The sequence below is a fragment of the Sylvia atricapilla genome, chromosome 29 (assembly GCF_009819655.1).
Source record: "Sylvia atricapilla isolate bSylAtr1 chromosome 29, bSylAtr1.pri, whole genome shotgun sequence".
Taxonomy (NCBI): domain Eukaryota; kingdom Metazoa; phylum Chordata; class Aves; order Passeriformes; family Sylviidae; genus Sylvia; species Sylvia atricapilla.
Genome location: NC_089168.1, coordinates 373,682 through 400,536, shown reverse-complemented (window position 1 = coordinate 400,536; position 26,855 = coordinate 373,682). Strand labels below are relative to the sequence as shown.

Genomic DNA, 26,855 nt, shown 5'->3' with positions numbered 1-26,855 from the left:
AAATACAGGTGACACCTACACTGCTCAGAGAGTCGGGTATTTTAGGGTAGCACAAAGTTGGGTTGGTTTGGGGTTTTTTTTTAGGATGCAGGAAGGATGATGGAATCCTGAGACAAGAGTTTTCCGCCTGTTGCCTGACTGGGAGTGTGTTTGTGTGATGCTATTTGAATGGTTTTGATAGCTATATTGTCTCTTTATAGATTTTTGTACATTCTCTATATTTAGATATAATTTGGGCTGGAAGTGTTGGGACACATGGGTGATGAATGGGAGTGCCTGCCTTACTGGCAGCTGGGTTTGGGGTGGTACCCACCTCCATCCTTCCTCCTGCTGGGGCTCATTTTTTTGGGACTCTGCCTCCTTGCAGGGCTCCAATCCAGGGCAGGATCCAGCCAGGAATTCTGCTGCTGTGTTAACAATAATTAGCTTAAATTTCCAGTTAAAAGGGAATGTGAACACCTGTGTTGGGGTTGGGGTGTGGAGCAATCCCAAGCTGCTGGCACCCCTCTCCTTCCCTCCGTGCCTCTGGAGCGGCGCATGGTCTATTTTTAAATCTTGCTGGGCTCTGTATTGCGGCATTTCTCTTCCTGAATTATTTATCAGGGATTGGAGCTGAATGGAGCGTGCTACGTTCTCCCTGCTCACTGCTGCCCACGTGTCTGTCTTGAGCCATTGACAGATTTGGTTCATGTCAAACCACAGCAGGTCTGCCTTGGAGAGGGGCTGGAGGGGTCAAGGGGGTCTCAGGCCAGACCTGGACCCTCTGGACCTGCAGGGGTTTGATGTTGGGACAGACAGGGAGGGAGTGGTTGCCATGCTAATGAATCCACAGCTGAGCCAGGTTTGAATGGAAAGGCCCTTTTTTTAAAATAGAAAGTGGAATTAAAATCCTTTGTGCTGCCTGGAGAGCGGTTCCAGGGAAGTGTCACCTCGGTGCACGTGCCGAGGAAAACACAAAATCAGAGTGTGGGTGTGGAGGACTTGGGAAGGTCCTTGACTCTCTGTGTGGCTCTGTGGTGTCTGTCCTGGCTGGTACCTGGCAGCACCTGACGTTGAGTCACACCAGGCAGCCTCTCCAGCTCCTCCCTGCGTGCTCCTCGTGTCCTTGGAAGCAGATGCTGTCTGGAGCGTGGTTCTACCTGTGCATCCCAGTGATTACTGCTGGCAATGGCAGCTGCTGGGTCCTGAGCCAAGGTCAGGTCCATCCCAAAGAATATGTGACATCCAGCTCCTTGAGGATTTTCCTCTCCCTCGTCCCCGTGGTGCTGTGGGGGCTCAGACGTGAGGCTGTCCCAGATTTGGGGCTTTCTCCCTTTTCAAGGGGACAGGGAATTCTCTGCTCTGGGTGGGTCCATGGATGCATGGAATTCCTTTGGCAAAGCTCTTCTCCCTTTCCAGCCACTGTGTGTCTGTGGGAGATCCCAATCCTGGCTGCTGCTGGGGACTTGCACCAGTGCCACCCCCCTGGTTTAGTGTCACTGGTTTAGTGTCACTGGTTTAGTGTCACGAGTCCCGACTTTTCCCTCTTCCAATGGAATTTATCCACTTCCTAATTGCCACATTTCCTCTCCGTGGGAGCTGGGCTGGCAGACAGAGCCTGGGCACATCCATATGTGTCTGCCAGGGAAGGAGGGAATGTCTCCTTGCCTTTTCCCTTTGTTTCCTCCTGGCTGGGACTGTTGGGCACCGGCAGCACCTGGAACTGCTGCAGCTTCCCCGTCCTCGCATTCCCTGACCCAGTTTCACCGTGTGGCTGCAATTCCAGAGCTGAAGGCTCTCAATCTGAGAGGCAGGAACTGCTCCATGGGGTTTTCTCCACATTGCTGGGGCTGATTCACTCTTCATCCTCATCCTCCTCCTGCCCAGGATTTGCTGTCTCCCGTGCAGGAGAGGGATGCAGCTCAGGAAATCCTCTCGCACACACTGTGCTCCGTGGGGATGAAACTGCCAGCTCAGTGATGGACATGGATTTTTGGGAAGAGCTGGATGAGCCTGCAGGAGGCTGCACCTGTGCTGTCTGGGGCAGGTGCTCCTCATGTCCTAGAGGCTTTCACATTCCAAAATCTGCTGCTCCACCTGCCCAAAAGCCAGAGATCAGGTCTGCAGACTTTCACTAAGCTTCTCTTCCTCCTTTCACTGCAGACAGTGGGGCTTCCACAGAGGGTCTGAAGCTGATGCTTCTTTGAAAACAGGGAGATCTGGAAGAAGAGGAGGGCAGCATTCTGAGTTTTCTCCTTGTACAGCCACTGCAGGACTCCAGCACCCATCCTTAATGATCCTGAGGCTGCCTCTGACCACAGGATGCTCCTTAGCAAAATAAAACTGCGGCTTCACTGGGTTTGGGTCAGTTTGAAGGCTCTGTGTGGAGCAGTGATCCTTGTCCTGGGAATGCTTCCTCTGCCTGTCACTTCTTCACTTGAAAAATATCTCCTGGAGCTGCTTCAGAGCTCAGGTTTAACACTCCTGGGTGCCAGGAATAACCAACCCCCAAAGAGATGGATTAAGAAGGGGGTAAAAGCTGGTGCTGAACTGCTGGGCTGCCACAGGGAGCCACTCTGAGCACGCAGTGCCAGCCATGGCTCCAGCCCAGCTCCTGCTGAGCAACCCCAGGGCTGCTGCAGCCGCAGCCACTGCCTCTGGAGCTCCTGTGCAGCAGCAGAACCTGAGCTCAATTGAAGCCCCTCATCCTCCTTAGACTGAGCTCAGATGAAACCCTTCATCCACCTCCCCTTGAGCTCAGCTGAGGCTCTTCTTCCTCCTTAGACTGAGCCCAATTGAAGCCCTCCTCCTCCTCACCCTGCTCAGACTCTGGTGCCTATTTCTCAAAGAGCCTGTGAGGCCATGGTTTGGTTTTCTTGTCCAGGTACCTTCAAGTTCTTTGCAGAATTGGTAAAAAAAAGTTCTTTGCAGAATTGAAAGGAAAAAACTTGAAGTGGCAGACATAAAAGGAACTTGGGTCCTTTGGATCTGTCTTTCTTGCACCTTTTGATTGGAAAATCTTGTATAACATCCCTGAAGCCTTTGCATTCTAAGGTGGGGATTAGTCGAGACCTTTGACAGCACTGCAATAGCATTTTTGTCTTCTTATCCCTCGTAATTCCTTTCTTTCCCATTTTCCATCCATGGGATGTGGAGAGGAGACTTCATTATGGTCTCTGTGCCTGCAGAATCACCAGGTCTGGGGTGGAAAACCCCTTTCTGGGGAAAATTTAAACAAGTGAAAGGTTTCAAACTTCTCTGGGGCCATTTGCATTTCTTGTTTTCTGTCTCTCCGTGTTTAATCGCCAATAAATGAGCAAGAAAAAGAAATAACTGACTCGAAATGAAACCATTAACAAAGCAGCCCCTCAGAAAAGTTATGGCAGCAGTGACAGGAGTGGAGCAAGGCTGGCTGTGACCTACCCAGGCAGGTGTGAGGTGTTTTCCGTGTGTGTGGATCCTTCTGGAAGCCGCTGATGCCTTGGGCAGTATTTGCTGTCCTTTTTTATTTTTATGGACTCATGGAATATTCTGAGTTGGAAGGGATCCTGGAGGATCATTGATCCCAACTCCTGCCCCTGCACAGACACCCCAATAATCCTTTCCTGGGAGCAGTGTCCAAAGGCTCCTGGAGCTGTGGCAGCCTCAGGGCTGTGCCAGTTCCCTGGGGCAGTGCCTGAACCCTCTGGGGGAAGAACCTTTTTCCTGATATCCAACCTGACACGGCTCTGGGGTCCTGTTCCTGGTCCCAGGGAGCAGAAATTGGAGCTGCCCCTCATGTGAAGCTACAGCCCCTGAGGAGTCTCCCCTGTGTCTCCTCCAGCTGAACAAGCCAAGTGCCTTCAACTGCTCCTTGTGTGACTCCTCCAGACCTTTCCCCACTGCGGTGTCCCCGCTTTGAACGCTCTCCACTGCCTTTAGACCTTTCTCACGTTGTGCTGCCCAGACTGGAGCAGAGTGGGACAATCCCCTCCCTCACTGGCCAGGGATGATTCCCCCAGGAGCTGGTGACCCTCCTGGCTGCAGGACACGCTGCTGGCTCACCCCCAGCTCCCCATCCAGCAGCACCTCGTGTCCCTCCCGGGGCTGGCAGGGGCCGGATGCTGCGTCTTTAACGGGCTGCGCGGAGGCAGCTCCATTGAAGATTTGCAGGAGAAGCAGCAGGGGGGTGTGGATGTGGCTATTGGCAGAGCTGTGCTGACATCCCTGGGAACAGCTGGGAGCTGCTCCGCTGCCGAGGCGCTTGTCAGAGCCCCTGAGCTCACCAGAGCAGCCGCAAAGATCTCGAGCTTTTTTTTTTTTTTTTTAATTTAATTTGTCATTCGGGAGAACTGGCGGGGGCTTCCCGGGAGCGAGATTATCCTGGCACAATTCCTCTGGAGCTGGTCATGGCCATGGAGTCTCCGTTGAAATCGGGGAACAGCTGACGTGCTCAGAACCACCACGGTGAGTTTATTTTTAGAATGAGCTTGTAATTATTTGAGAAAAGAAAGATTGAGCAGAGTTTTCTTTTCCCCTTCCCCGGTGCGAAATGCAGCGTAAATGCGGGCGAATGTTTCAGGGCTGGGGACCTGGCAGTGTCCCTCTCCCGTTGGGAAATGCCAGGATTTCTACTGCTGGATGGGGGTTAATTGAAAATGGAGCTGGATTAAATGAATAGATGTAGCTCTGAGATCTCAGTCAGGACTTGGGAGTGTGAGATGAGCTCTCCTCTTCCTCTTTTTGTGCTGCTGGGGCTGCACCTACGGAGAGGAGAGAGGGAATCCCCGGTCGGCATCCTGTGCTCTGCCATGTCATTAAGGAGTTCCCCTGACAGCATCATGGAATCTCCTTGTGCTCCAAGCGTCTGCAGCTTGCTCCTGGGTAGTTCCCGTTGTTCAGCCAAGGCAGAGCCTTCCCAGCTCTTTTGTTGGGTTATATTTTAATGGATTTACCTGGTTGGAGCTGGTTAGTTCATAGGGAATGTTGGCTGCTCAGCTGGCTTCGTGCCATGAGATGTTTTTGAGGTGGCTTACGCAATTTGGTGCTCTGTAGGATGGTGCTTGTGTTCACTGATACATTAACCCGGTTTTTAAAGGAATTTAAACCCCTCGCTGAGGTTGGTTTAGTGGAATCAGGAGGTTGGATTGACTTTTCGCCCTCCTCACACATGTCCGTGGTCCAGTTTTGCCCAACAGCCAGGAAGTTATGCTCTCTTCATTCCAGATTTAGTGCTGGGAGCTGGTTTTTGGGGGGATTGAGATGTGATTATTGTACTTTGAGATCTCCTCAGGCTTCACACTCAATCCCAACTTCTGCTGGCAGCCAGCAAATAAAGTTGAGTGTTTTCTTCAAATCATTATTCCCCCCCCCCCCCTTTTATTTTTTTTCTATGTTCAAATATATTTCTGGCTCCCACCTGGAGAGCACCCAGTGTCTGCCATGTGATGAGGGGCTCTATGTCATGGGGAAAAGCAGGAGCAGCACCTGGAGAGCAGGAGGAAGGATAATGTTCCTTCCTTGTGCCTTCCTCCCGTGGAGTTTTTTTGGGAGTTGGGATGCTTTTGGGCTGATAAACAAAGTTTAGGGATGTGCTTTGCCAGGTCAGCTCGGGAAGGTGAGGGAATTCCTCGTTCCTTCATCCACATTTTTAATGCTGCTGCTCCTGCCTGCCACAGGCTCAGCACCAGGAGCAGGTGCCAGCAGGAGAAGAGTTTTTCCATGTTCTCCTGGTTGGTACCTCTGGTGCAGGTGCCTCCTTATGGATGAGCTCAGGGGAAAGGAATTCAGCTCAGGGTTCTCCAAAAAAAGAAAAAAAAAAAAAAAAATCAGGAGCTGTCCCAGGGATTTCTGCTGAACCAATGGAGGGGTTAACAGAAATCCCTGCTCAGTGCTGTCCTATTGCATCCTGACACTGTGGAAAGTAGGTGGATAATTCCTTGCTCGCTTTTCAGGAAACCCCTGTGGTGGACAGCCCTCATTAATTGTTGCTGGGAAACTGCTTTGACGTCACCGGAGCAGTTCCCTGCTCTTGGGATGAATACAGGAATAGCTCGTGATGAGGCAGTGGGAAGTGGTGTGAAATGGAGCAGGGAGCTCTGACAGGGGATTCTCATCCTGCATTTCTTGCCTCTCTCTCATAGTTCTGCTCAGGAGCCCTCAGGAACTGTCCACAAACCTTCAGTGCTGCATTGGGAGCGGCATTTCCTTCTCCAGGAAACCCTTTCGTTCTCCAGGGCTGTGGCACTGATGATCCTTCACTTTTTAATGGAGTTTTAGAGGTCTTTGGGTGCTGGGTTTGATGTTTTTTTCCTCCCCCAGATTTTAGAAAAGAGGGGTGAGAAGGTTATTGCTCAGCCTAAAGCAGCTCCCAAAAATCAAAGGAAAAGGGAGCAGCAGGATCACTGATTCCTTTCTTTCTAATATCAAATCAGTGATGTCCCTTTTCCTACCTGAGGGCCCCTTGATGCTGGGAGCTCCAGGTTCAGACAACTTGAAATTAAAACTGTTGAATCCCACTTTCCTTAGGGAAATATTCCTTAGGACCATTTAACTCTTTGGGTTTTGTGCACTTGGTTCCTTTCTCCCAGTGTTAACCTCTCAGTGTAACTGCAGCAGGAATTCTCTGTTTGCTTTTCCACACATGGAAATTAGATTTAAGCAAAGTTTTCTCATCCAGGTCAGAGTATTTAAGAGATTTTTTTGTACCCAGAAGTGCTGAAGAGCAGCAGAGAACAGCTGAGGCTGTGGCTCAGGTGAGACCAGGTGAGACCAGACAGGGCTTGAAAGGGGAGGAAAGTGAAAGAAAGGATCTGAGTATGGAATCCTGGAATGGTTTGAGTGGGAAAAGGACCTTAAAGCTCATCTCATTCCACCTTCTTGCCATAGAGGGAAACTCCCACTAAACCAGGCTGCTCCAGCCTGGCCTTGGACACTTCCAAGGATCCAGGGGCAGCCCCAGTTTCTGTGGGCCTCCCCACCCTCACAGCGAGGAATTTCTTCCTAAAAGAAGATACACTGATGTTTATTAAACTTTTATCCACCTCTGTGTGATTCCTGGGTATCACATGGAAATTATTTTGGCAGTCCTGGTCACACTCCTGGAACAGGCTGAGAACAAGTTGATGCCTCTCCTGAGTTAATCCTTGATGATGATGAGGGAAGTAACAAGATATAAGAATATTTTATTCCTCTTGAAATGATGTTGTGCTTTGAGATGTTTTCCACCAGAAAACCTCCGGATTCTCCAGAATCCACTTCAGCTCACCTGCATTTCCTGTCTCCTTGTTCATTAAAGGTTATCTCCCCCCTTTTCACCTGGAGTCAAACCCTTCCATCTGCATCATAATTTCCGAATTTGATGTCATGTGGGGGTGGAGATTAGGATTTAAAGCAGTGACTAAGCAGGGGACTGTGCGGGCAGAGACGTCCGGCCTCCTGTGGGGACTCCTGCTGGGTTTTGTAAGAGCTGTAAGGGAGGGAGGAATTCAATCCTTCTCCAACTGATAACAAGGCATAAGGAGAGAATTCAGGAGAGGTGGTTTTGAAGTTGATGAGTGTTTCTGGTTTGGGGGTTTCTCACTGAACCAGGTGCTTGTCCTAGTGGGAGCTGGTACCTAACTGGGAGCAGGATGGAAGGAGAGTGAGCTCCAAAGGTTCTTTACCTGTTGGAATTCCAGCCCAAGGTGCTAGAGCTGCCCCAGGCAGTGCAGTGATATTCTGCCTGAGCAGAGCTCAGGATGAAGCTGTTTCAGGAGCTTTTGTCCTATTAACAAATCCTTCCATCGCAGCCTCTTGTTGCACCAGGATTGTCCCAGCCGCTCTCCCCCGGCCGAGGAGGGGTCTCTGGGACAACCCCTGGGCACAAAGAGAGCCCGGGCAGAGCCCGAGGGGTTTCGTGGCTGGAATGGCAGCCCCTTCCCCACCCCACCGCCTCCACTTTCCCCTGTGCCGAGCCTTTTCCGCAGGGAGGGGGACCTGAGTCACCCCCGCCCCGTTGCTCCTGGCGACAGGAGCTCCCGTTGCCATGGAGCTCGGCTCCCCATTGGCTGCCGGGCAGCCAATCAGCGGACGGCTCGCCAGAGCATCACTGGTACCCGGCGGGAGGGCGGCGATGGGTGGTGGGCGGTGGGTGCTGCTGCCCCCCGGCACGGCAGAGGGGAGCGCTGGGGTGGGATTTGGGCTGGGAGGGGTGATAAAGGCCGTTCTGTGCCACCCCCGCCGGGGACGTGGCCCTGTCACATGCCCCTGTCACATGTCCCTGTTGGATGTCCCATGGAGTGATCTGGGAAAGCCAAGCCAGAGCTGGTTGATAACCAAGGGAGATGGATGGAAGGGAGGCAGGAGTCTTGTCTTGGTGGGAATGCTGCAGCACTGACACTGCTTCCCGTGGCCATGGCTTTGGGCAGGTGCTGGGAAGGTGAAGCCCACCTGGAGTCCTGGAATATCCTGATTTGCAAGGGATCCCAGGGATCACTGAGTCCCAGCCCTGCACAGGACACCCCAACAATCCCACTCTGTCCCTGGGAGTGGTGTCCAAATACTTCCTGGAGCTCTGGCAGCCTCAGAGCCATGCCCATTCCCTGGGGAACCTGGTCAGTGCCCCACCACCCTCCAGGGGAAAACCTTTTTCTGATATCCAACCTAAACCTCCCTTGACACAGATCCAGCCTTTCCCTCGAGTCCTGGGTCACCAGAGAGCAGAAATTGGTGCTCATGAGGAAGCTGCAGATTGGGATGAACAGGTCAGGTGTCCTCAGCTCCTCCTTCCAGACCCTTCTCTATCTCCATGTCCTCCTTTTGGATGCTCTCCAATAGCTTTAGATCCTCTTGTACTGTGGCACCCAAAACTGCCCCCATAGGACTGGAGGTAAGGCTGTGCCAGAGCAGAGCAGGACAATCCCCTCCTTCAGCACCTGTTTCCTTAGGCCTGAAACCTGAAAGGAAGAGGCTGAGGCACCCCAGACCCCTCTATCCCCACCCCAGACCCCTCCATCTCCACCCCAGACCCCTCCATCCCCACCTCAGACCCCTCCATCCCCACCTCAGACCCCTCCATCCCCACCTCAGACCCCTCCATCCCCACCTCAGACCCCTCCATCCCTACCCCAGACCCCTCCATCCCCACCCTAGACCCCTCCATCCCTACCCCAGACCCCTCCATCCCTACCCCAGACCCCTCCATCCCCACCTCAGACCCCTCCATCCCTACCCCAGACCCCTCCATCCCCACCTCAGACCCCTCCATCCCCACCCCAGACCCCTCCATCCCCACCTCAGACCCCTCCATCCCCACCTCAGACCCCTCCATCCCCACCCCAGATCCCTCCATCCCTCTGCAGCACCCGAGCCGTGTGTGGGCAGCTGCACCCAGCAGCCATATGTCTCCTTTGCATCCTCATTTAGCTCAGGAGCAGGTCTGTTCCCTGAGAAACAAGGCCAGGAAGAGAGTTTATTTAGCAGGAGCTTCCTGCCTTTTCCAGATCTGCTGCTGGCTCCATCTGAACTGGAAATGCAGAACTTTCTTGCCTTTATTCCCTCTCCAACCACGAGCTGCTGCTGCATTTCTGGGGCTCGGCAGCTGCAAACTGCAGGTGGCAAAGAGGCAGCAGAGGTGGAATTCCATGTTCCTTTCTGGAGTGAGGAGGAGGATTTCAATGTGTCCCGACTCCCTGGCCCTTGGCCAGCATTCCCAGTGTGCCCAGTCACTGCTGTCACTGACCCAGTTGCTTTGCCAATCCCCATCCCCAAACCAAAACAGGAACAACACCTCTCCCACCTCCTCCCTTCCACCTTCTCCCACCTTTTGCTCCAATCCTCTTCCCTGACACAGATTTTCTGTTGCATCCGTGGTAATTTTTTTAATTTTTTTTTTTCTCTCTCTGCCAAGGCCCAGCTCAATCCCACCCACCCCCCCTGAGTCCCCTGAACTTGCACACTCTCTGCAAAGCCCCGTCTGTCACCGTCACTGGTGTCTGCCACCCCCTCTCTGCGTCCCACGGCTGCCCCAGGGAGCGGCGCTGATTCATTCATCCCCCAAGGAATCCTCCTCTGGAATAAGCAGCAGTGCCCAGACCTTCCCCGGCTTCTGCAGGCAGGGAAATGTCCTGGAGGCTGCCTGGCGGGGATGGAAGCTGTGACAGGAGGGGGGCAGCTGATAAATGTCACTTGTGTGGCTCTGAGTTGTCTTTTCTGGGAAATCTGATCGTAATCCCCGTGTGATGCTGAAGTTACATCGCAGCACGATGGGAAAAGATCCTGTTATCCTTCTTAAATTTGGCCGAGGTGTTTGGCTTGGGGGGAGAAGCTTGTTTTAGAGGGTGGGTGGTGCAAAGGGAATGAGCTGTACAAAACCTGCTCCTTTAGTTGAGTGTCGTGTGTGCAGTTCCGGTGCTGCCTCCTCCCTCCCTTCCCGAAATCTGCTCCAGATCCTCTTGGAATGTTTAAACCCCTGACCTGGGCATGAGCCTGGAGCAGTTTCCTACAGTGTGGAGTGTTTTGGGGTGGGGAGAGGCAGAATTTACCACCTTCACCCCCTGCATAATCCTCCCACGAAGGAGGCACACCAGGCAAAGTGTTCCCTTTTCCCTTCCTGACCTAATTCCTGTCAGAACAGCGTGGGATTCCCTCGTGTGGGGCTCGTCACACTGTGCAGCAGCTTTGGGAACACCACTGCTGGAGCTCAGCCTGCTGAGGACAGGCCCCTGCAGCTGGAGGGTGGATTCTATCCCTGCACCTTTTTCCCACGGAGTTTTGGGGATAATTCCCACCCACTTATGGTGCTGCTTTAGCCTTGAATTCAGTAACTTTTCCCTTTCCTGGCTGTCCCGTGGGTGGCTCTGGACTGGCAGCAGCCTCACTCGTGGCCAGCTTGGAGCAGGGGGTGATGGAATACAGGAAGCTGCCTCCTTGTGTCAGTCCTGTCCCACTGTCCCACTGGATCTGGTGTTTCCCAGCCACCCCAGGGCACCTGCCTTCCATGTCTTAACAAATTTGTTAAAACTCCTGTAAGAATCCATGGAATGGAGGCAGTTCACTCAATTCCCCTCCTTTCTGTGTCTGGAACCAATTCCAGTAACTGCATAAATGTCAAATGCACGTTTTGTGTTCAACAGCTCCACAAATGAAAGGGGAATAGTCCAGGAATATCCACTGTTCCAGTGCAGAGTCAGGAATCAATAAATCTCCCTGAGTTCTGACTCTGTTTCAGCCACATTCTGCCAAAGGAATTGAAAAGGAGTTGTTAAACAGATGTGTTTTCTGGTACAAGGAGTTTTTGTTGAGCCTCGTTCTGATTTAGGCTCCCCTTTCCTGTTTGGAAATTTGTCTCTCCAAAGGTGTTTCCTGGTGCCACATCCCTCCACGGCCACGTGGAGCTGGTTGAGTCCCTGCTCAGACTCTGAGCGACTGGAATCATAAAATCATGGAGTGGTTTGGGTTGGGAGGGACCTTAAAACTCATCCCATTCCACCCCTGCCATGAGCAGGGACAGTTCCCACTCTCCCAGGCTGCTCCAAGCCCTGTCCAGCCTGGCTTTGGACACTTCCAGGGATCCAGGGGCAGCCACAGCTTCTCTGGGAAATCCATTCCAGGCCCTCAGCATCCTCACAGGGAAGAATTCCTTCCCAACATCCCACCTCTCCCTGCCCCCTGGCAGTGGGAAGCCATTCCCTGTGTCCTGGCACTCCAGTCTCCTGAGGAGCTGCAGGGGCAGGGTTGATGTTTTCATCGCAGATGTTCAATTTGGAATTAACACTTAATTTGATGAGCAGGTCCTGGTTGAGGCTCTCAGCACACCAAAGCACAGACACTGCCCTGTCCAGGCCCCACTCTAATCCAGAGGTGCTTTCAGGGGCTGCCTGCTTCTTGCTGATCAAAGGGAAGCATTTAAATGCAACTTTATCAGGAATTTTTGTCTTAATGTGTAATTTGAGTCCCTCTTGTCCTGAAGTATCTGACCAGAAGGAGATATCAGGGTTACCTTATCTCACAGAGCATGTCTGGAGCACAAGGCTATTTTCTCACTCAAGATTTGACTGATGACAAAAAGAACTGGGCTGGGATTTGGGGAAATGCAGATTTTTGGGGGTGGTTTGCCCTGGGGCAGAACACAGCTTTGGTTGCTGGGATTTATTTCACCCGTGTGATGTTTGCTGGTTTAGAGCTGCCTTCAGTCTCTCTTTCTCCATCACTCACCTGCCTTAGGATCTCTGTTCTACCTCAGGGACTTTTTTCCAGCCCTGGTGGCTCCAAAATCCTGGTGAGAACCACGGAGCTCCAGGTTCTGCTCAAGTTGGGGCTGCACCCAGGGCTTCAGTGGGTGGCCTTGATTCGAGTGCTTGGTTTGAGATCTGTGCACGAGGTGGATTCCAAGAAACTTCCAACACCTCTGTGTGTGTGTGTGTGCAAGAGTTTGTGTCCAGAGAGAATCTCTGTGCACCCCTGACCTGTCCTGTCCCCTGTCCTGTCCCCTGTCCTGCAGGTGCCCCTCGCTGCATCGGAGGGCTCTGAAGATGTCCAACAGCAACACGGCACAAGAGTCCCTAGAAATTATGAAGGAATCAGAAAAGAAGGTGGTCGAGGAATCTGTGAACAAAACCAAATATGTCTCCAGGTCACCGAGCAAGGAGGAGGTGGAGAAAGATGGTGGGGAGGAGGTCAGTGTGCGCCAGGAATCTCAGGTGAGTGTGGACAGGGAGAGCTGGGCCCTCATCTGCAGCTTGCTGTCCCTGCCCAAAGGATCCAGTGCCTGTGTCTCCTTTTCCACCACACTCTGCAGGCTGCTCCCTTCCTCTTTAGCTGAACCTGTCCTGGCCAGAGTGATTGAAATATGATTGAAATATTCCCTGTGCCTGGGAGTGGAATAACTGGAATATTCCCTGGGGGACACTCGTGCTCCGTCCCCAGGTTCTGGTGCCAGGGCTGTCACCTCCCTCTTACTCCTTTCTTTGATCTAAGGATGAGTTAATGACTTCATGTCAAGTGAAGGCATCCAGGGAGAGCTTGGTTTCAGGAATGCTGCTTGCCTATTGCTTCGCTTCAGTTAAAAATAGGATGGGAATGTTTTGGGATTTCATTTCGATAAATGAAGAAAAGCTCAGTGCAAGCATCATTTGTGGGTGCTGGGGGACTCATTCCTGCTGCTCTGCTCTCCTGCCACCTGTGCTTGTGGCTCCTGCTGGAGCTTGAAGCAATTCCCACCCTCAGCTGCCTGCTGGATGCTGCTGCCATTCCAGCTGTGGGCTGGCACATCTGCCAGATGTGCTCACAGCTGCACAGGCAGACCCAGAGCTGTGCAGGGAGAGCCTGACTTGGAACTTTGGAATGGAGTGGGGGAGATTTCTGAGCTTGGTGGCTCTCCAGAGAGAGCAGCAGCATCTCTGTCCTGATCCCCTTTTGTGTCCCAGGAATGGCAGAAAACTTCCAGGTTAAACTCTTCCCTTTTCTCTCTCTCTCCACAGAAGCGAACGTCAGGTCATGGACACGCCAGGAAAAGAGCCAAGGTAGGAGCTCTGCTGCCATCCCAATTCCCTTTGGGCTGATCCCAGCCTTAGGGTGCTGCCCCTGAGCCTTTCCTGTCCCTGGAAGCCACATGCAGCAGATGATGGTTCAGGACAGGGATTTCCATGTGCTGGAGCACCAGGAAAACTGGTTTATCTAACAGGATAAAAGCTGGAATTGCTCTGACTGGCAGTGAGGGAAGGCAGGAATTAAGGCAGGGAATTTCCCACCTGAAATTTGGTTCAAAGGCCGAAGGAAATTAAATAATTCATTGTTCAGGGATTCCAGGTCATTGTACATCTCTGTATATGAGGGGAATATCCCTTTATTGAGCAGTTTAATTGGGAATGGCTGCATAAGTGCCTTGGGAATGCAGCTGCAGGAATTCAAGTGTGAGTTTTGGCTGAGGTGTTGTAACCACACCTTTTTTTTTAACCTTTTTCAGTCTAACTCAAAGCTTAAACTGGTCAGGAGCTTGGCTGTGTGTGAGGAATCCTCTGGCCCCTTCGTGGATGGGCTGCTGGAGTCTCAGGTAGGTCCAGAATGAGACAAATTTGGGGGTGTGGAAGCCCAGGAAATCCATGTTTTGCTAGAAATGATCCATGTCTTGCTCTCCTGTGCCTTGGGGAGCCAACAAAATTCCCACAAAGGCTGGCTGAGACCTTCCTGTGGTGCTTTTCTCAGCCACTGGCATCTCCAGCCATGGCTCAGGAAATGTCTGAGGGACTCCATCCTCCTTTTTGTTTCACCCCAGGACATCATCCAGCTGCACGTGAGCTGCCCCTCTGACAAGGAAGAGGAGAAATCCACCAAAGATGGGGTGGAAAAAGAAGAAAAAGACAAGAATAAAGAGAAAACACCGAGGAAGATGCTCTCTCGAGGTCAGGTGCTGGTTTGAACTGGTCAGGTGCTGCTCACCTGCTCTGGGAACCCTGTGGAAGTGGGGCAGGTGTTGAGCAGGTGGTTGGGTTGTCTCTGGTGCTGCTGTGCAGGACTGTGGTGTGGATAACATCAGGGAATCTTGGAATGGTTTGAGTGGGAAGTGAGCTTAAAGCTTATCCCATGCCATCCCACTCTCCCAGGCTGCTCCAAGCCCTGTCCAGCCTGGCTTTGGACACTTCCAGGGATCCAGGGGCAGCCACAGCTTCTCTGGGAAATCCATTCCAGGCCCTCATCACCCTCACAGGGAGGAATTCCTTCCCAACATCCCACCTCTCCCTGCCCCCTGGCAGTGGGAAGCCATTCCCTGTGTCCTGGCACTCCCGTCTCCTGAGGAGCTGCAGGGGCAGGGCTGATGTTTTCATTGCAGATGATCAAATTGGAATTAACACTTAATTTAATGAGCAGGTCCTGGTTCTCTGGGCACCCTGTGCCTGGGCCTCCCCACCCTCACAGGGAGGAATTTCTCTCCAGTCTCCCATCCATCCCTGTCCTCTGGCAGTGGGAAGCCATTCCCTGTGTTCTGTCCCTCCATCCCTTGTCCCAAGTCTCTCTCCAGCTCTCTTGGAGCCCTGTTAGGCACTGGAGGGGTCTCCAAGGTCTCCCTGGATTCTTCTCTTCTCCAGGGTGACCCACCCTCATCCCCCTGCCAGGGGCAGGGACACCTTCCACTCTCCCAGGCTGCTCCAAGCCCTGTGCAGCATGGCCTTGGACACTCCCAGGGATGGTTCATCCACCTCCTTCCAGAGCAGAGCATGGAGAAAGGGAGGGATTCTCCAGGCTGACACATTCCCAACAGCCTGACTGGTTCCTGGGGTATAAAAATGGCTACAAGAGACACATTGGATCTGAGGAATAAATTCCACCCCAAATCCCTGTAGGGCAGCTACTCACCAGTGCTGATTTGGTTTCATTGGTATATTCTGCAATTATTTCTAAATTAAAAAGACTGTGGGAAGAGGGGAAACACATACCAGCAGAGGTTCCCAGAGCCTGCAGGTTGTAAGGATTGTAAGGCAGAAATGGTTTGTATGGAATATACACCTTCAAAGACCTGCTGTGACAGCAGGGAGTGTCCAGAGTCCAAGGAGTGGTCTTGGCACCAAGGTGTCCTTCCACAAACCCATCCCACCTCCCTCTCTCTGTCATCCTCCTCACATGGCCTTGGAGTGCCTTGTACTGGCTGTGCTGGTCCTGCTGTCCTGGGAAAAGGAGGATCAACCCCTGGGTTAGACTGGGAAATGTGGGAACATCATCCTCATGCACACAGACACACATTGGAGGCCTCAACTCTCCCCTCCTCTCCCCTCCCCTCCCCTCTCCCCTCACCTTCCCTTTCCTGTCTCAGTGGTTTATTAATTTGTTCTGCTGCTGTTGTTTTTTTCAGATTCCAGCCAGGAATATACAGACTCCACTGGAATAGATTTGCATGAATTTTTAGTAAATACACTGAAAAAAAACCCACGGTAGGTTTTGGTCAGTAAAACAACTCCCTGAGGGGTCTGTGTGTCCCTTTCTGGGCATTCCTGTATCCTGGAGGATTGCAGCAGCCCAGACAGTATCTGCAATTATTTTTGTGTTTTCCTCTTTGGAATTCCAAGACTTACCAGAGCTGGGACAATGTAGAAACTAAAAGCATAACTGTAATTTTATATCCTGCTTAATTCCAAATGTGGAATTGTGTGTGATGAAGAGAGAGAAGGACAAATAGTTTGTTTGCATGCAAAGAAATAATTTTGATTGCTTTAAACCCTTTTCTATAAATGGTTGCCAAATGTCAGCCTGTAAAGGAGCTGCTGTGGGAATAATCAGTGGGATTGAGGGAAAGACTGGCAAGGGTATAGCAAAGTTGGAGTCTCCAGCAGTGGAGCTTCCAGCAGAGCAGGGATTCAGGCTTTCCAAAGCCAAGCACTGTTAGCAAAACAACCTTAAACTGGAAAAAATCTGGTGTTCAATTGAATACCTTTGAAAAGCAGGGAGTTCTTTAGCCCATTCTGTTAACGTGTAAAATCAGGTGTCACCTGCTCCTGTGACTTTTTCTGCTGCCAGAGAGGGGTTGGGAGCAGGGAAAGCTGTTCCACTGTCCCTAAAATGGCCTTTTTCTTTCTTTTTTTTCCTGACAGGGATAGAATGATGCTGCTCAAGTTGGAACAGGAGATTCTGGAGTTCATTAGTGATAACAAGTAAGTGACCGTCGAGTTTGTGTCGAGCAAAAGATGTTTGTAATGGAGAGTTTAAGAACTTGGGCTCCAAGGGGAGAAGGGAGACACTGGTGAGGAGATGTTCTCTTGTACCTCCTGACATGACCAGCTGCTTGGAATTCCAACCCTGTCTCCCTCTTCCCAGCAATCAGTTCAAGAAGTTCCCCCAGATGACCTCGTACCATCGGATGCTGCTCCACCGAGTCGCGGCCTATTTCGGGATGGATCACAACGTGGATCAGACTGGGAAGGCTGTGATCATCAACAAGACCAGTAACACACGAATGTGAGCTCCCTTCCCTTCCCAAACCTTCCCTTCCCTTCCCTTCCCTTCCCTTCCCTTCCCTTCCCTTCCCTTCCCTTCCCTTCCCTTCCCTTCCCTTCCCTTCCTTCCCTTCCCTTCCCTTCCCTTCCCTTCCCTTCCCTTCCCTTCCCTTCCCTTCCCTTCCCTTCCCTTCCCTTCCCTTCCCTTCCCTTCCCTTCCCTTCCCTTCCCTTCCCTTCCCTTCCCAAACCTTCCCTTCCCTTCCCTTCCCTTCCCTTCCCTTCCCTTCCCTTCCCTTCCCTTCCCTTCCCTTCCCTTCCCTTCCCTTCCCTTCCCTTCCCAAACCTTCCCTTCCCTTCCCTTCCCTTCCCTTCCCAAACCTTCCCTTCCCAAACCTTCCCTTCCCTTCCCAAACCTTCCCTTCCCTAACCTTCCCAAACCTTCCCTTCCCAAACCTTCCCAAACCTTCCCAAACCTTCCCTTTCCAAACCTTCCCTTCCCAAACCTTCCCTTCCCAAACCTTCCCTTCCCAAACCTTCCCTTCCCAAACCTTCCCTTCCCAAACCTTCCCTTCCCAAACCTTCCCTAACCTTCCCCTTTTTTCCCCCCTTTTTTTTTCCTCTTTTTCCCTTCTCTGTTTTTTTTTTTCCCCTTTCCCACAGCCCAGGAATGCTCTGTAGCAGGGGGTGGGTTCCAATCACATTTTATTTTTTGCCTCATGAGAAAGGGAAATCCCTTTCTAGCAGAGTCAGAGTCACCAAATGAAGGAATAGGGAAGAATCTTTTCCTTCCAGCCCTGCCCAGCTCTCCACAGTTCCTGGAGAAGGGACAGGAGCTGTTGTTGCCATCACCCAGAGCTGAAATTTCACACAACAAACATCTTGGCATGTTCTGGGCCTGTTTTTCCCCCTCCTAACAGGGTCTGGTTTTCTTGCAGCCCTGAGCAGAGGTTCTCTGAGCACATCAAGGATGAGAAGAACGCAGAGTTCCCACAGAGGTTTATCCTGAAAAGGGATGACACCAGCATGGATCGGGATGATAACCAGGTGAGGGGTGGCAGTAGGGCATCTGCAGCCTTTGGGAAAGTCAGGTGTGACTGGTCACAAGACAAGGACAGCTCTAAAATTCTCTTGGGTTTCTTGAAGTAACATTGAATAGAAGCTCCCACCCCACCCAAGCAGCAGCATCTGAATTACATAAAAACTTATCCAAATATTACGGAAATGGAGGAAAAATTGGTGTGGGATCTATAGGTGTACTTCTCCATACCCTAAAATCAGCTGGGGGTTAGGCCAGGTTTTAAGGTGAGCTTTTTGCCAAGGTTTCTTTGGAAGTAGCCCTCAGCTGAGTGTTGCTTTCCCCTCTATTCCCAGGGCTTGCAGCTAGTCACGCCCTTCCCCAGGGATCTCTGGGTCTTGCAGCTCCCATCTTCATAGAAACATGGAATGGTTTGGGTTCAAAAAGACCTTAAAGCTCATCCCATTCCACCCCCTGCCATGGGCAGGGACACCTTCCACTCTCCCAGGCTGCTCCAAGCTCCAATGTCCAGCCTGGCTTTGGACACTTCCAGGGGCAGTCACAGCTGCTCTGGGCACCCTGTGCCAGGGCCTGCCCACCCTCACAGGCAGGAATTTTTTCCCATCTAAACCCAGAGTCACATCACCCCAGTGCTGTCCTGTGCTGTGGGACCTGTTCCTGGGTTTAAGTCAGGATGAGAAGCTGATCACTGCAGTTCAGTTTGTGGTTTCCCTGTGCTGGCACTCGGGTGCATACGGAGCACAGGATCCACGAGGGAGCAGGAGCATTGGCACATGCTCCAAAGAGTGACCTTTAGCTTCTCCCCCTGGGTGACTGGTGGTGATATTCCTGATCTCAGGCAGGGTGGTTGTGCTGGGGAATGTCCAAGGATGAACATCCTGGCACCTCTGGGATGTTCATCCCTGGACTCAGGTGTCCCGAAGGCAGGTTCAAAAGGCAGAGGCTGGATCACTGCATCCAGACACCACATAATCCACATCCTCCCCAAAATTCCCAGCAGCTGACTGCTCCCGCTGGCAACTGCTGACCCCTGAGCTGTGTTTGTCCCTTCAGATCAGACTCCCCTTGCAGGATGGGAGAAGGAGCAAATCCATAGAAGAGCGAGAGGAGGAGTATCAGCGGGTCAGGGAGCGGATATTTGCACGAGAGGTAAGTTTGGATCCTTCACCTGCCAGGATCCTCCTGGAGCTTTGGGGCAGAAGGTGGCTTTGAATATGCCAAGAGGTCAGATCTCCTCGTTGCTTTTTCTACCAATTCCCCAGAATTTTGGGGATTTGCCAGTGAATTCCAGCTCCCAATAAAGATGTCTGAGCTGCTGGAGTGGAGGAGCCACATGTGCACCCTCCAATCTGCTCCTTCCTAAAATTTCAGGGAGGAATGGATGCAGTCCTGTTCCTTGCTGCACAAAAGATTAAAAGTTTCTGCAGTGGCATTTTTGGGGTGATCAGAAAACCATCTCCTGCCCCAAAGGGAGCAGCAGCTGCGTCTCCTAGTTTCTTCCCAGTGCTGCAGCTTCCACCTTCTGACCCAGCAGAGCTCTGCCTTTCCAGGAGGAATTTAGGCCTTCTTAGGAGGAATTTGAGCATTCCCAGGAGGAACTGGGCAGAGTGTTTATTGTCTGGCCCATCAAGTGTCCAACCTGGTTATTGCTTCCTGCAATCCCTGCTCTGTGCTTGGAGCAGTGCCCCACGCTCACATCTGGCTCAGAGGTGGCTCCAGGGGCACTGAGTCAGCTCCAAATGCTGCATTTAGGACATAAAACCCCTTTGTATGCCTGGCCTTGATTGTCACATGAGCCAAGATACCATCAAAGCTGCCCCAATGGAGGAGGGAGCTGAGGACTCAGATTTGAGCGATCTCAGGGTTGCAGGGATCAGGAAGGAGCCTGGAATGAGATCCACAGGGAGCTGGTGTGCAGGAGGCTCAACACCACACCTCAACACTCTGTGTCCCAGCCCCACCCTTTGGAATCACCTGCCTTTGTTCTTTCAGAGTTACTAAGTGTCTCTTTTCTCTCCTCCCCATCTCCATGTTCCTGCTCCCAGTCTGGCCAGAACGGATACCTCACGGAGAGCAGGTGAGTGCTGCCCTGCAGCCCCTGGAGGGGTCTCCAGAGCCCTGCATGACTCTAAAATGATGCTTTTCCCTCATCAGACTCTCCACAGAATGCTTTGCTTGTAGCTCTCACAGACAGAGGCAGATTTGTAGGGATCTCTGTGTGATTTATTTTATGCCATGTCCTGCTGAATCCCCCCGTGCACAGTTGCTCGTGGAATTACTGGAGGTGTTTTCTTTGCAACATCAATTTTTAGACCTTTTTTGGCTGATTCATCAATTAAAAAGGAGGGTGGGAAGGGTAGGGAAGAATTCCAGCAGTTTTCAAACCTCTTGTTCCCCAAAGGGATAGGAAATCCCTGCCCTTACAGGATAACAGTAGGATCAGGCAGGGTTGTCCCTAATCCCTGATTATCCAGGATGACTTAATGGTGACAGTGAAGTGTCTCAGGCTCCATCTCAGCCCCAGGAGCTGCTGAGGGCACAGGGAGCACGTTTGAGCAGCATTTTCTCCTTAAGCAGTTTTCTCATGGATGAAAGGGCTGGAGTGAGGCTGATGAGTCACCTGGCACAGCCTCAGCTGCCGAGGTGTGGGGACAAAAAAAAGGGATGAAAAAGGACAGAGCCTCATCCCTGCTGTGCTCTGCTCTTCCAGCCAAAGCTCTGGAGATGGGGCAGCTCTGTGTGGGACAGGACAGGAGGATCTGAGCCAGGCAGGAGCAGCTTTGTCCCTCTCCTTGGCCCATCACCTGCCTCCCCAGGCTGTCTTGGACAATGCAGTGTCCTCAGCACAGTCACGGGGGCTGTGTCCTGGGGTCTGCCTGTGTCACTCAGGGCTGGTCAGGACAGCAAGGACAGTTCTCACATCTATGGGGTTGGAGTAAAACTCATGCAGAATGGAGCAAAAACCCTGCTGCTGATGCAGCTGCAGGTTTGGGAGCTGAGCTGCAGCCAGGGCTGTGCCAAGGCTGTGGTGCCCAGGCCCTGAGGAACTCTGTTCATCTGCTTTGGGGCTCCCCTGGATGAGAGAGGGGAGAGGGCCTCAGGACCATTTTGAGCTCTCTAGGGACATAACCATTGTTCTGCTTTCCAAGAGATGCATTTTTGGCTCTCACATGCTCCCAGCATCCCAGGACATCACCTCAGGAGTTCCTTCCAAGCCTCTTTTTTTCTGAGCCAGACTCTTCCTCACCATCCCTCCCCAGGGAAAGCCCGGGTGCCCATTCCCAGCTGGGCTGATGGACCAGGCTCACTCCCTGGGGTGATGTGCTGATACCCCACCAAGTCCTGCTGTGGCCACAGCTGGCCTGGGCTAAGGGAGGGTGGTCAGTGAGGGCACAGTTCTGGGGATGGTCATAGCCCAGAATCCTGGAATGGTTTGGGTTGCAAGAGACTTTAAAACTCATCCTTTTCCACCTCCCTGCCTTGAGCAGAGACACCTTGAGCTATCCCAGATTGCTCCAAGCCCCATCCAACCTGGCCTTGGACACTTCCAGGGATGGGGCAGCTTTGGGCAGACAGGCCCAGCTGAGCAGAAATCCTCAGGAGGGCTGGATTGGGAGGTGGTCTCCATGATCTCCATGAGCCTTGTCTCCAGGCCTTTAAAAGCTCCCTGTTCTGAAACAGGGAGTTCTTTAGCACAGGATCTTTTTTTAACCCTGTTGAGGTCTCTTCCTGGCTGGGGAAGGGGCCAGGAGCTGCCTGTCACCACATCTGTCACCACAGATCAGCACAAAAAGCTGCTGTGCCTTAGGAAGGTTTTTGCCATCAGACTCTCCCAAAAAGGATCTAAACCCAGCTGCTGCCTGTCCCCACCACCCTGCACTGGCTGTACTGGTGCAGCACCAGCAGCTCTGCCCCTGTCCTTTCACTGGAGCCCAGTTTGACTCCTCTGCTCTCTGCAGGGGCACCCGGGACGGGCTGAGCCGGGCCTCGGGCAGCCGCCAGAGCAGCACCGAGAGCGAGATCAAATCCCTGGAGCCGCGGCCCTGGAGCAGCACGGACTCAGACGGCTCCATCCGCAGCCTGCGGCCACCCGTCACCAAAGCCAGCAGCTTCAGTGGCATCTCCATCCTGACCCGGGGGGACAGCATCGGGAGCAGCAAGGGCAGCACTGCCAGCAGGACGTCACGGGCAGGTACGGTGCTGCTGCTGCCAGGAGCCAAAAGGACATTGGGCTGGCTGGTTTGGGGCTGAGGAACCTTTTTTCCCTGCCTTATGGGCACCTGGGGGATTTTGGGTTAAAGAGCTGGAGCTCCTTCCCTGTCAAAGGGCACCTGATAGATTTTGGGCTAAAGAACTGGAGCTCTTTCCCTGCTAAAGGGTACCTGGTAAAAAGATTTTGGGCTAAAGAACTGGAGCTTTTTCCCTGCCAAAGGGCACCTGGTAAAAAGATTTCAGGCTAAAGAACTGCAGCTTTTTCCCTGCTAAAGGGCACCTGCCAGATTTTGGGCTAAAGAACTGGAGCTTTTTTCCTGCCAAAGGGCACCTGGTAAAAAGATTTCAGGCTAAAGAACTGCAGCTTTTTCCCTGCTAAAGGGCACCTGGCAGATTTTGGACTAAAGAACTGCAGCTTTTTCCCTACCAAAGGGCACCTGGCAGATTTTTGGGCTGAAGAACTGCAGCTTTTTCCCTGCCAAAGGGCACTGGTAGACAGGTTTTGGGTTGGGGAACTGATGCTCTGATTAAAACAGGACATGGGTGGCACCAGGATATCCTGGCATGGATGTGCCATCTGGTTGTGGTACCTGGTTGTGCCACTCTGGTTCTTCACCCACTTCATCAGAACTCACCATCACCTCTCCCATCCCTTCAGCAGAATTACCTGGGGTAAAGGACAGAGTTTGCTCCCAGCCCCTGCAGCTCAAACTCCCAGTTAGTGTTGTTTTCTCTCCTCTGCTGTTGTGTTGTTGTTCCCTTCTGCTCCCAAAATCTCCCAACCCTCAGGATCCACAGGATGAACCTCCTGGCACTCTGTCTTGCTTTCCGAGGAGGAGGGCCAGGAAAAGTGTCACCCATTAGTCTCATCAGACACGCAGTTACCTTGTCAAGGACTCTGTAATTGTGATCTGCCCACGGTGTTCTCTCTCAGCGATTCACTGAACTCCTCCTGAACTTAAACTCCAGGCTGGAGCTGCAGAGCTGCTGGGAGCCAAGGGGAATTTGGCTGAAGCCAAAGGGATTTAGGATCCCAAGTGTTTCTGCTGCTTCAGCTCAGCCCTTCTCCATCCAGGTCCCAGAGCACAGCCCATGCGTGGGGGATGTTCCTTTGGGGTGTCACAGGTGGCCTGTTCTGGCAGCAGCTTCCCAAGGGATGTGTGTGCTGGTTGGGCATGTCCAGGACACCTCCCCTCAGTCAGGGAGGAGCAGAATCCTTTCTTTTCAACCAGCTGCTTGGTTGAAACACCTGAAAGGTGTTTGTGGAGGAGGCAGCCCAGGTTTTGCTCCCATTTAATCCCGGGGCAGCTGAGGAGCCATGGGGTAGTTGTGTGGTGTCAGTGAGCAGAACCTGGTGTTATCCCACTTTCCTCTGTTCCCACTGGTCAGCAGCAGGTCCCAAACCTTTGGGACCATTATTTTTGTGGTCAGGAGATGCAGATTGGTGCTTGTAGGCAATAACAAGAATCCTTTCAGCACCCAGCCTGGCTTTGAAACCACATCTTCATCTCCCAGTTTAGAGGTGCCCACGGTGCCTCCCAGGATCCTGTTCCCATCCCCAGCCCTGTGCTCACTCTGGGAGCTGCAGCCACCTCCAGGACTGATTCATGGAGTGTTGGGAGCACTTGAAGATCTGTCCCAGCGTGTGCTGAGCAGAGTGAGAGAGAAGCTGCTTTTTGGCTCTTCCTGTAATTTTCCCTCCAGGTCCCCCCAGGGATCAGAACAGTTGCTTTTCAGGCTTTATGTAATGGCAAGTGATTAGAAACATCTTGGGAGAAAGGGGAAAAAAATGCTAAGGAGTTGTCACTTGAGGGGAAAAAACACCAAACCCACCTTCTTCCATATCCTCATGTTTATTCCATGGGGGTGGAAGTGCTTGGGACTCAGGGACTCTTTTCCCATCCAGTCCTTGAGCAGCTGGCAGTGGAATATTCCCTCCTTTGCAGCATGTGGCTGCTGACAGAGCTCCTCAGCAGAATCCCTGGAGATCTGCTGTGGAAATGTGGGAGATCAGAGGCAGAATTGGTTAAACAGCAGCTACTGGGCATTGAGCAATACTTGCACAACCCTTTTATTTCTGCAAGTAAGACTGGAATACTGAGACACTTCACAGCTGGGTGCCAGCAGTGTGCATCTTGCTCTTTCCCAGCTTTTTCTGGGAAAGGATTGCTTTCAGCCTGCCATTTCCCAGCCTTTTCCTGGGAGAAGAGGGGCTCTGTGAGGCTGTGGAATAGGATCCTGCCATTCCCCTGTGTTCCAGGCAGGTCATGACAGTGTTGGTGTCCAGGTGGGGCCGTGCCCAGACCTGAGCTGGGACTGGGAACAGCTCTGCAGCTCCTTCCCACAGACTGAGCTGAGTCAGGTGTACCTGGCAGCTCCCTGGTTTTGGGATCCCTGGTGAAGAGCCCCCCATTTGGCAGATGCTGCTGTTGGCAGCCAGATTCCTCTTTCCCTGTGTGTGGGGCAGAGGAGACCCAGGATCAGCTTTGAAGTTCGGAGCCAGGAGCTGCAGAGGGATTTGGATGCCACTGGGCAGGACAATGTGTGCACCTGGCCATGGAGAGGAGGGAGGTACAACCCACTGGAGTGTCTGCACCTTGCTTTGCTCTGAGCAGAGCCCAAACTGTGCCTGTTTATCACCATGGAAGTTCCAGTGGGGACAGGATCCCACCGTGCCTTCCCCTTTCCTCCTGGATCCATGCCTCCGTGCCTCTCTCTGTTGCAGGTTTGGTGCTAGGTGCCCCTGAGGCCTGCAGCCAGTCCCCATCCTCGCAGCCCAGCCGTGGCCTCCTGCCCTGCACAGCCCCACAGCCGCCCCCACAGCCGCCCCCACAGGCCCCTGGCCTCCCCCCAGCCCAGCAGCAGCCGGCCATGAGCAGCCCCATGATGTCCCAGGTGAGTCCCACGGGGCACACAGGTCGGGGGGGAGGCAGGGCCAGAGGAATCTGGGCTCACATCTGGGTTTGGGGGTCCCCACACTCATTGTCCCACCGTGGCAGAGCAGGAGAAGTTGGGCTTTGCTGTGCCTGGATGATTCTGGGAGATTCCTGCCTTGGCAGCTCTGCTGGGCCAGCAGCCCTCCTGGAAAAGGGTCCACTTGGATGAGTGGCAAACTGGAACCAGTTCCCAACAGGATCATCCCGAATGGGTGTTGGGTTTGAGCTCCCCAGGACTGGTCTTCTGAAGTCCTGGAGCAAGTCTGGGTGTGTTCTCCAGACCATCCCTCTCTGAGTTAAAGCCAAGGGAAGTTCCGTGTCCCACAACCTGCTGGGCTGTTTCCAGGGCTGGCACCCTCCAGGAGGCACCCATGGGTGACATTCCTGTGTACTTATTGTGCTCCTGAGGCTGTGACCAACCACAGCCCAGCCCTGTCCTGCTGCAGGAGTGGGGATGGGGTGAGAACCATCCCAGTACAGGGTTTAGGGGAGCAAATTCATGTGGTGTGGGGGTATCCATGGCACCTTCCTGTCCCATGTTGGTGCTGGATCTCAACCTGCTCCATAGGGATCCTTTAGCATCACCTTGGACTCACTCTACAGCAAAGAGCTACTGGAGTTACACTGGAAGGGCTCAAGATGCAACAGGGCAGGGAGATTGCTGGATAATCACACCAAGGCTCCCTTTCCCTTGAAAAGTTGGACCAGGTGTTTTTCTGAGGTCCCTTCCAACCTGGGCTGTTCCAGGATTCTCAGTGTTTTCACTGGACTGGACTGACAGGAGGGAAGAACCTCCTGGTCAAGCTTTTATTGCAGGTAACAGGAGCAGCTCCTTGCTGGCTCTTCCCAGCTGTAGGAGAGGAGGCAGCTGGTAGTTCTTGGGCCCTGGAGTGACTCCAGGGTTGTGGATCTGTTTGTGGACCCCCAAGGAATGAGCTGTCTCCCTGGAGCTGGAATAGCAGAGTCCCTGAGTGGGATCTCATGCAGGATCACTGGATTGTGCTGAGGTTTCAGTTTGTATCTTCTATTGTCTCATCCAAGGATTAAGATCCTGGAAAAAAACTGATTTCAGGTGTTTGACTGTTGGTGAAGGGTCTGGAAATGCACCATCCCTATGTCCATGTCCCTCTTTGTCACCAAATCAAAGGATCAACCCCCATCCAGCTCTGACCATCACTGGGTCAGTGCCCAAAGCACCGTGTGTGGGTTTTAGTGAGGGGTTGTCATAAAGCAGCTGCTGCAGGTGACAAACTGTGGGTCCCTGTGGAAGGTGAGTGTACTGGAATGGCCAAGGAACACTGTAGGGAATGCTGGGAACAGGAGAGACACGAGGGTTGTGCTGGGACACGTGGCTCTCCTGCTGCTGCTGGCCCTGGTGAACTCATGTCACTCCTCCTGCCAGGCAAGAGCTGCTTTGGGGCAGGTCACCCCTCCTCAGCTCCGCAGAGCCTCCGGCTGGGCTGTGTCTGATGGGATGGATGATGCCCTGGAATGGTTTCTGTGCTTCCCAACCCCCTGCAATGCCCCTCTGTGTTTGCAGTTGGCTCACTTGACTAACCTTGTTGTTCCTTCTTTCTCTCCTTTCCTTCCTTTTTCCTTCCTTTTTCCTTCCTTTTTCCTTCCTTTTTCCTTCCTTTTTCCTTCCTTTTTCCTTCCTTTTTCCTTCCTTTTTCCTTCCTTTTCCCTTCCTTTTCCCTTCCTTTTCCCTTCCTTTTCCCTTCCTTTTCCCTTCCTTTCCTTCCTTTTTCCTTCCTTTTTCCTTCTTTCCCTCCTTTCCCTCCTTTCCCTCCCCTCCCAATCTCTCTCC

General features: G+C 52.6%; 1 protein-coding gene across 5 annotated transcripts in view; it reads left to right on the top strand.

Moving 5' to 3' along the window:
- The window catches only part of R3HDM2 (R3H domain containing 2), a 39,113-nt gene that overhangs the window by 5,439 nt on the left and 6,819 nt on the right, over window positions 1–26,855 (top strand). For 3 of the 5 annotated variants that reach the window (XM_066337442.1, XM_066337441.1, XM_066337437.1), the window contains exons 2-13: window positions 12,440–12,638; window positions 13,419–13,460; window positions 13,904–13,990; window positions 14,213–14,339; window positions 15,785–15,863; window positions 16,521–16,580; window positions 16,744–16,884; window positions 17,800–17,908; window positions 18,954–19,049; window positions 19,946–19,977; window positions 21,860–22,092; window positions 24,838–25,007. In XM_066337442.1, coding sequence (XP_066193539.1) covers window positions 12,471–12,638; window positions 13,419–13,460; window positions 13,904–13,990; window positions 14,213–14,339; window positions 15,785–15,863; window positions 16,521–16,580; window positions 16,744–16,884; window positions 17,800–17,908; window positions 18,954–19,049; window positions 19,946–19,977; window positions 21,860–22,092; window positions 24,838–25,007 — 1,344 coding nt within the window. In that variant the 5' untranslated portion in view covers window positions 12,440–12,470. Of the gene's footprint in view, window positions 1–4,179; window positions 4,426–12,439; window positions 12,639–13,418; window positions 13,461–13,903; window positions 13,991–14,212; window positions 14,340–15,784; window positions 15,864–16,520; window positions 16,581–16,743; window positions 16,885–17,799; window positions 17,909–18,953; window positions 19,050–19,945; window positions 19,978–21,859; window positions 22,093–24,837; window positions 25,008–26,855 lie in introns of those variants that run through there. The other 2 variants (XM_066337438.1, XM_066337439.1) reach the window with 2 other exon arrangements.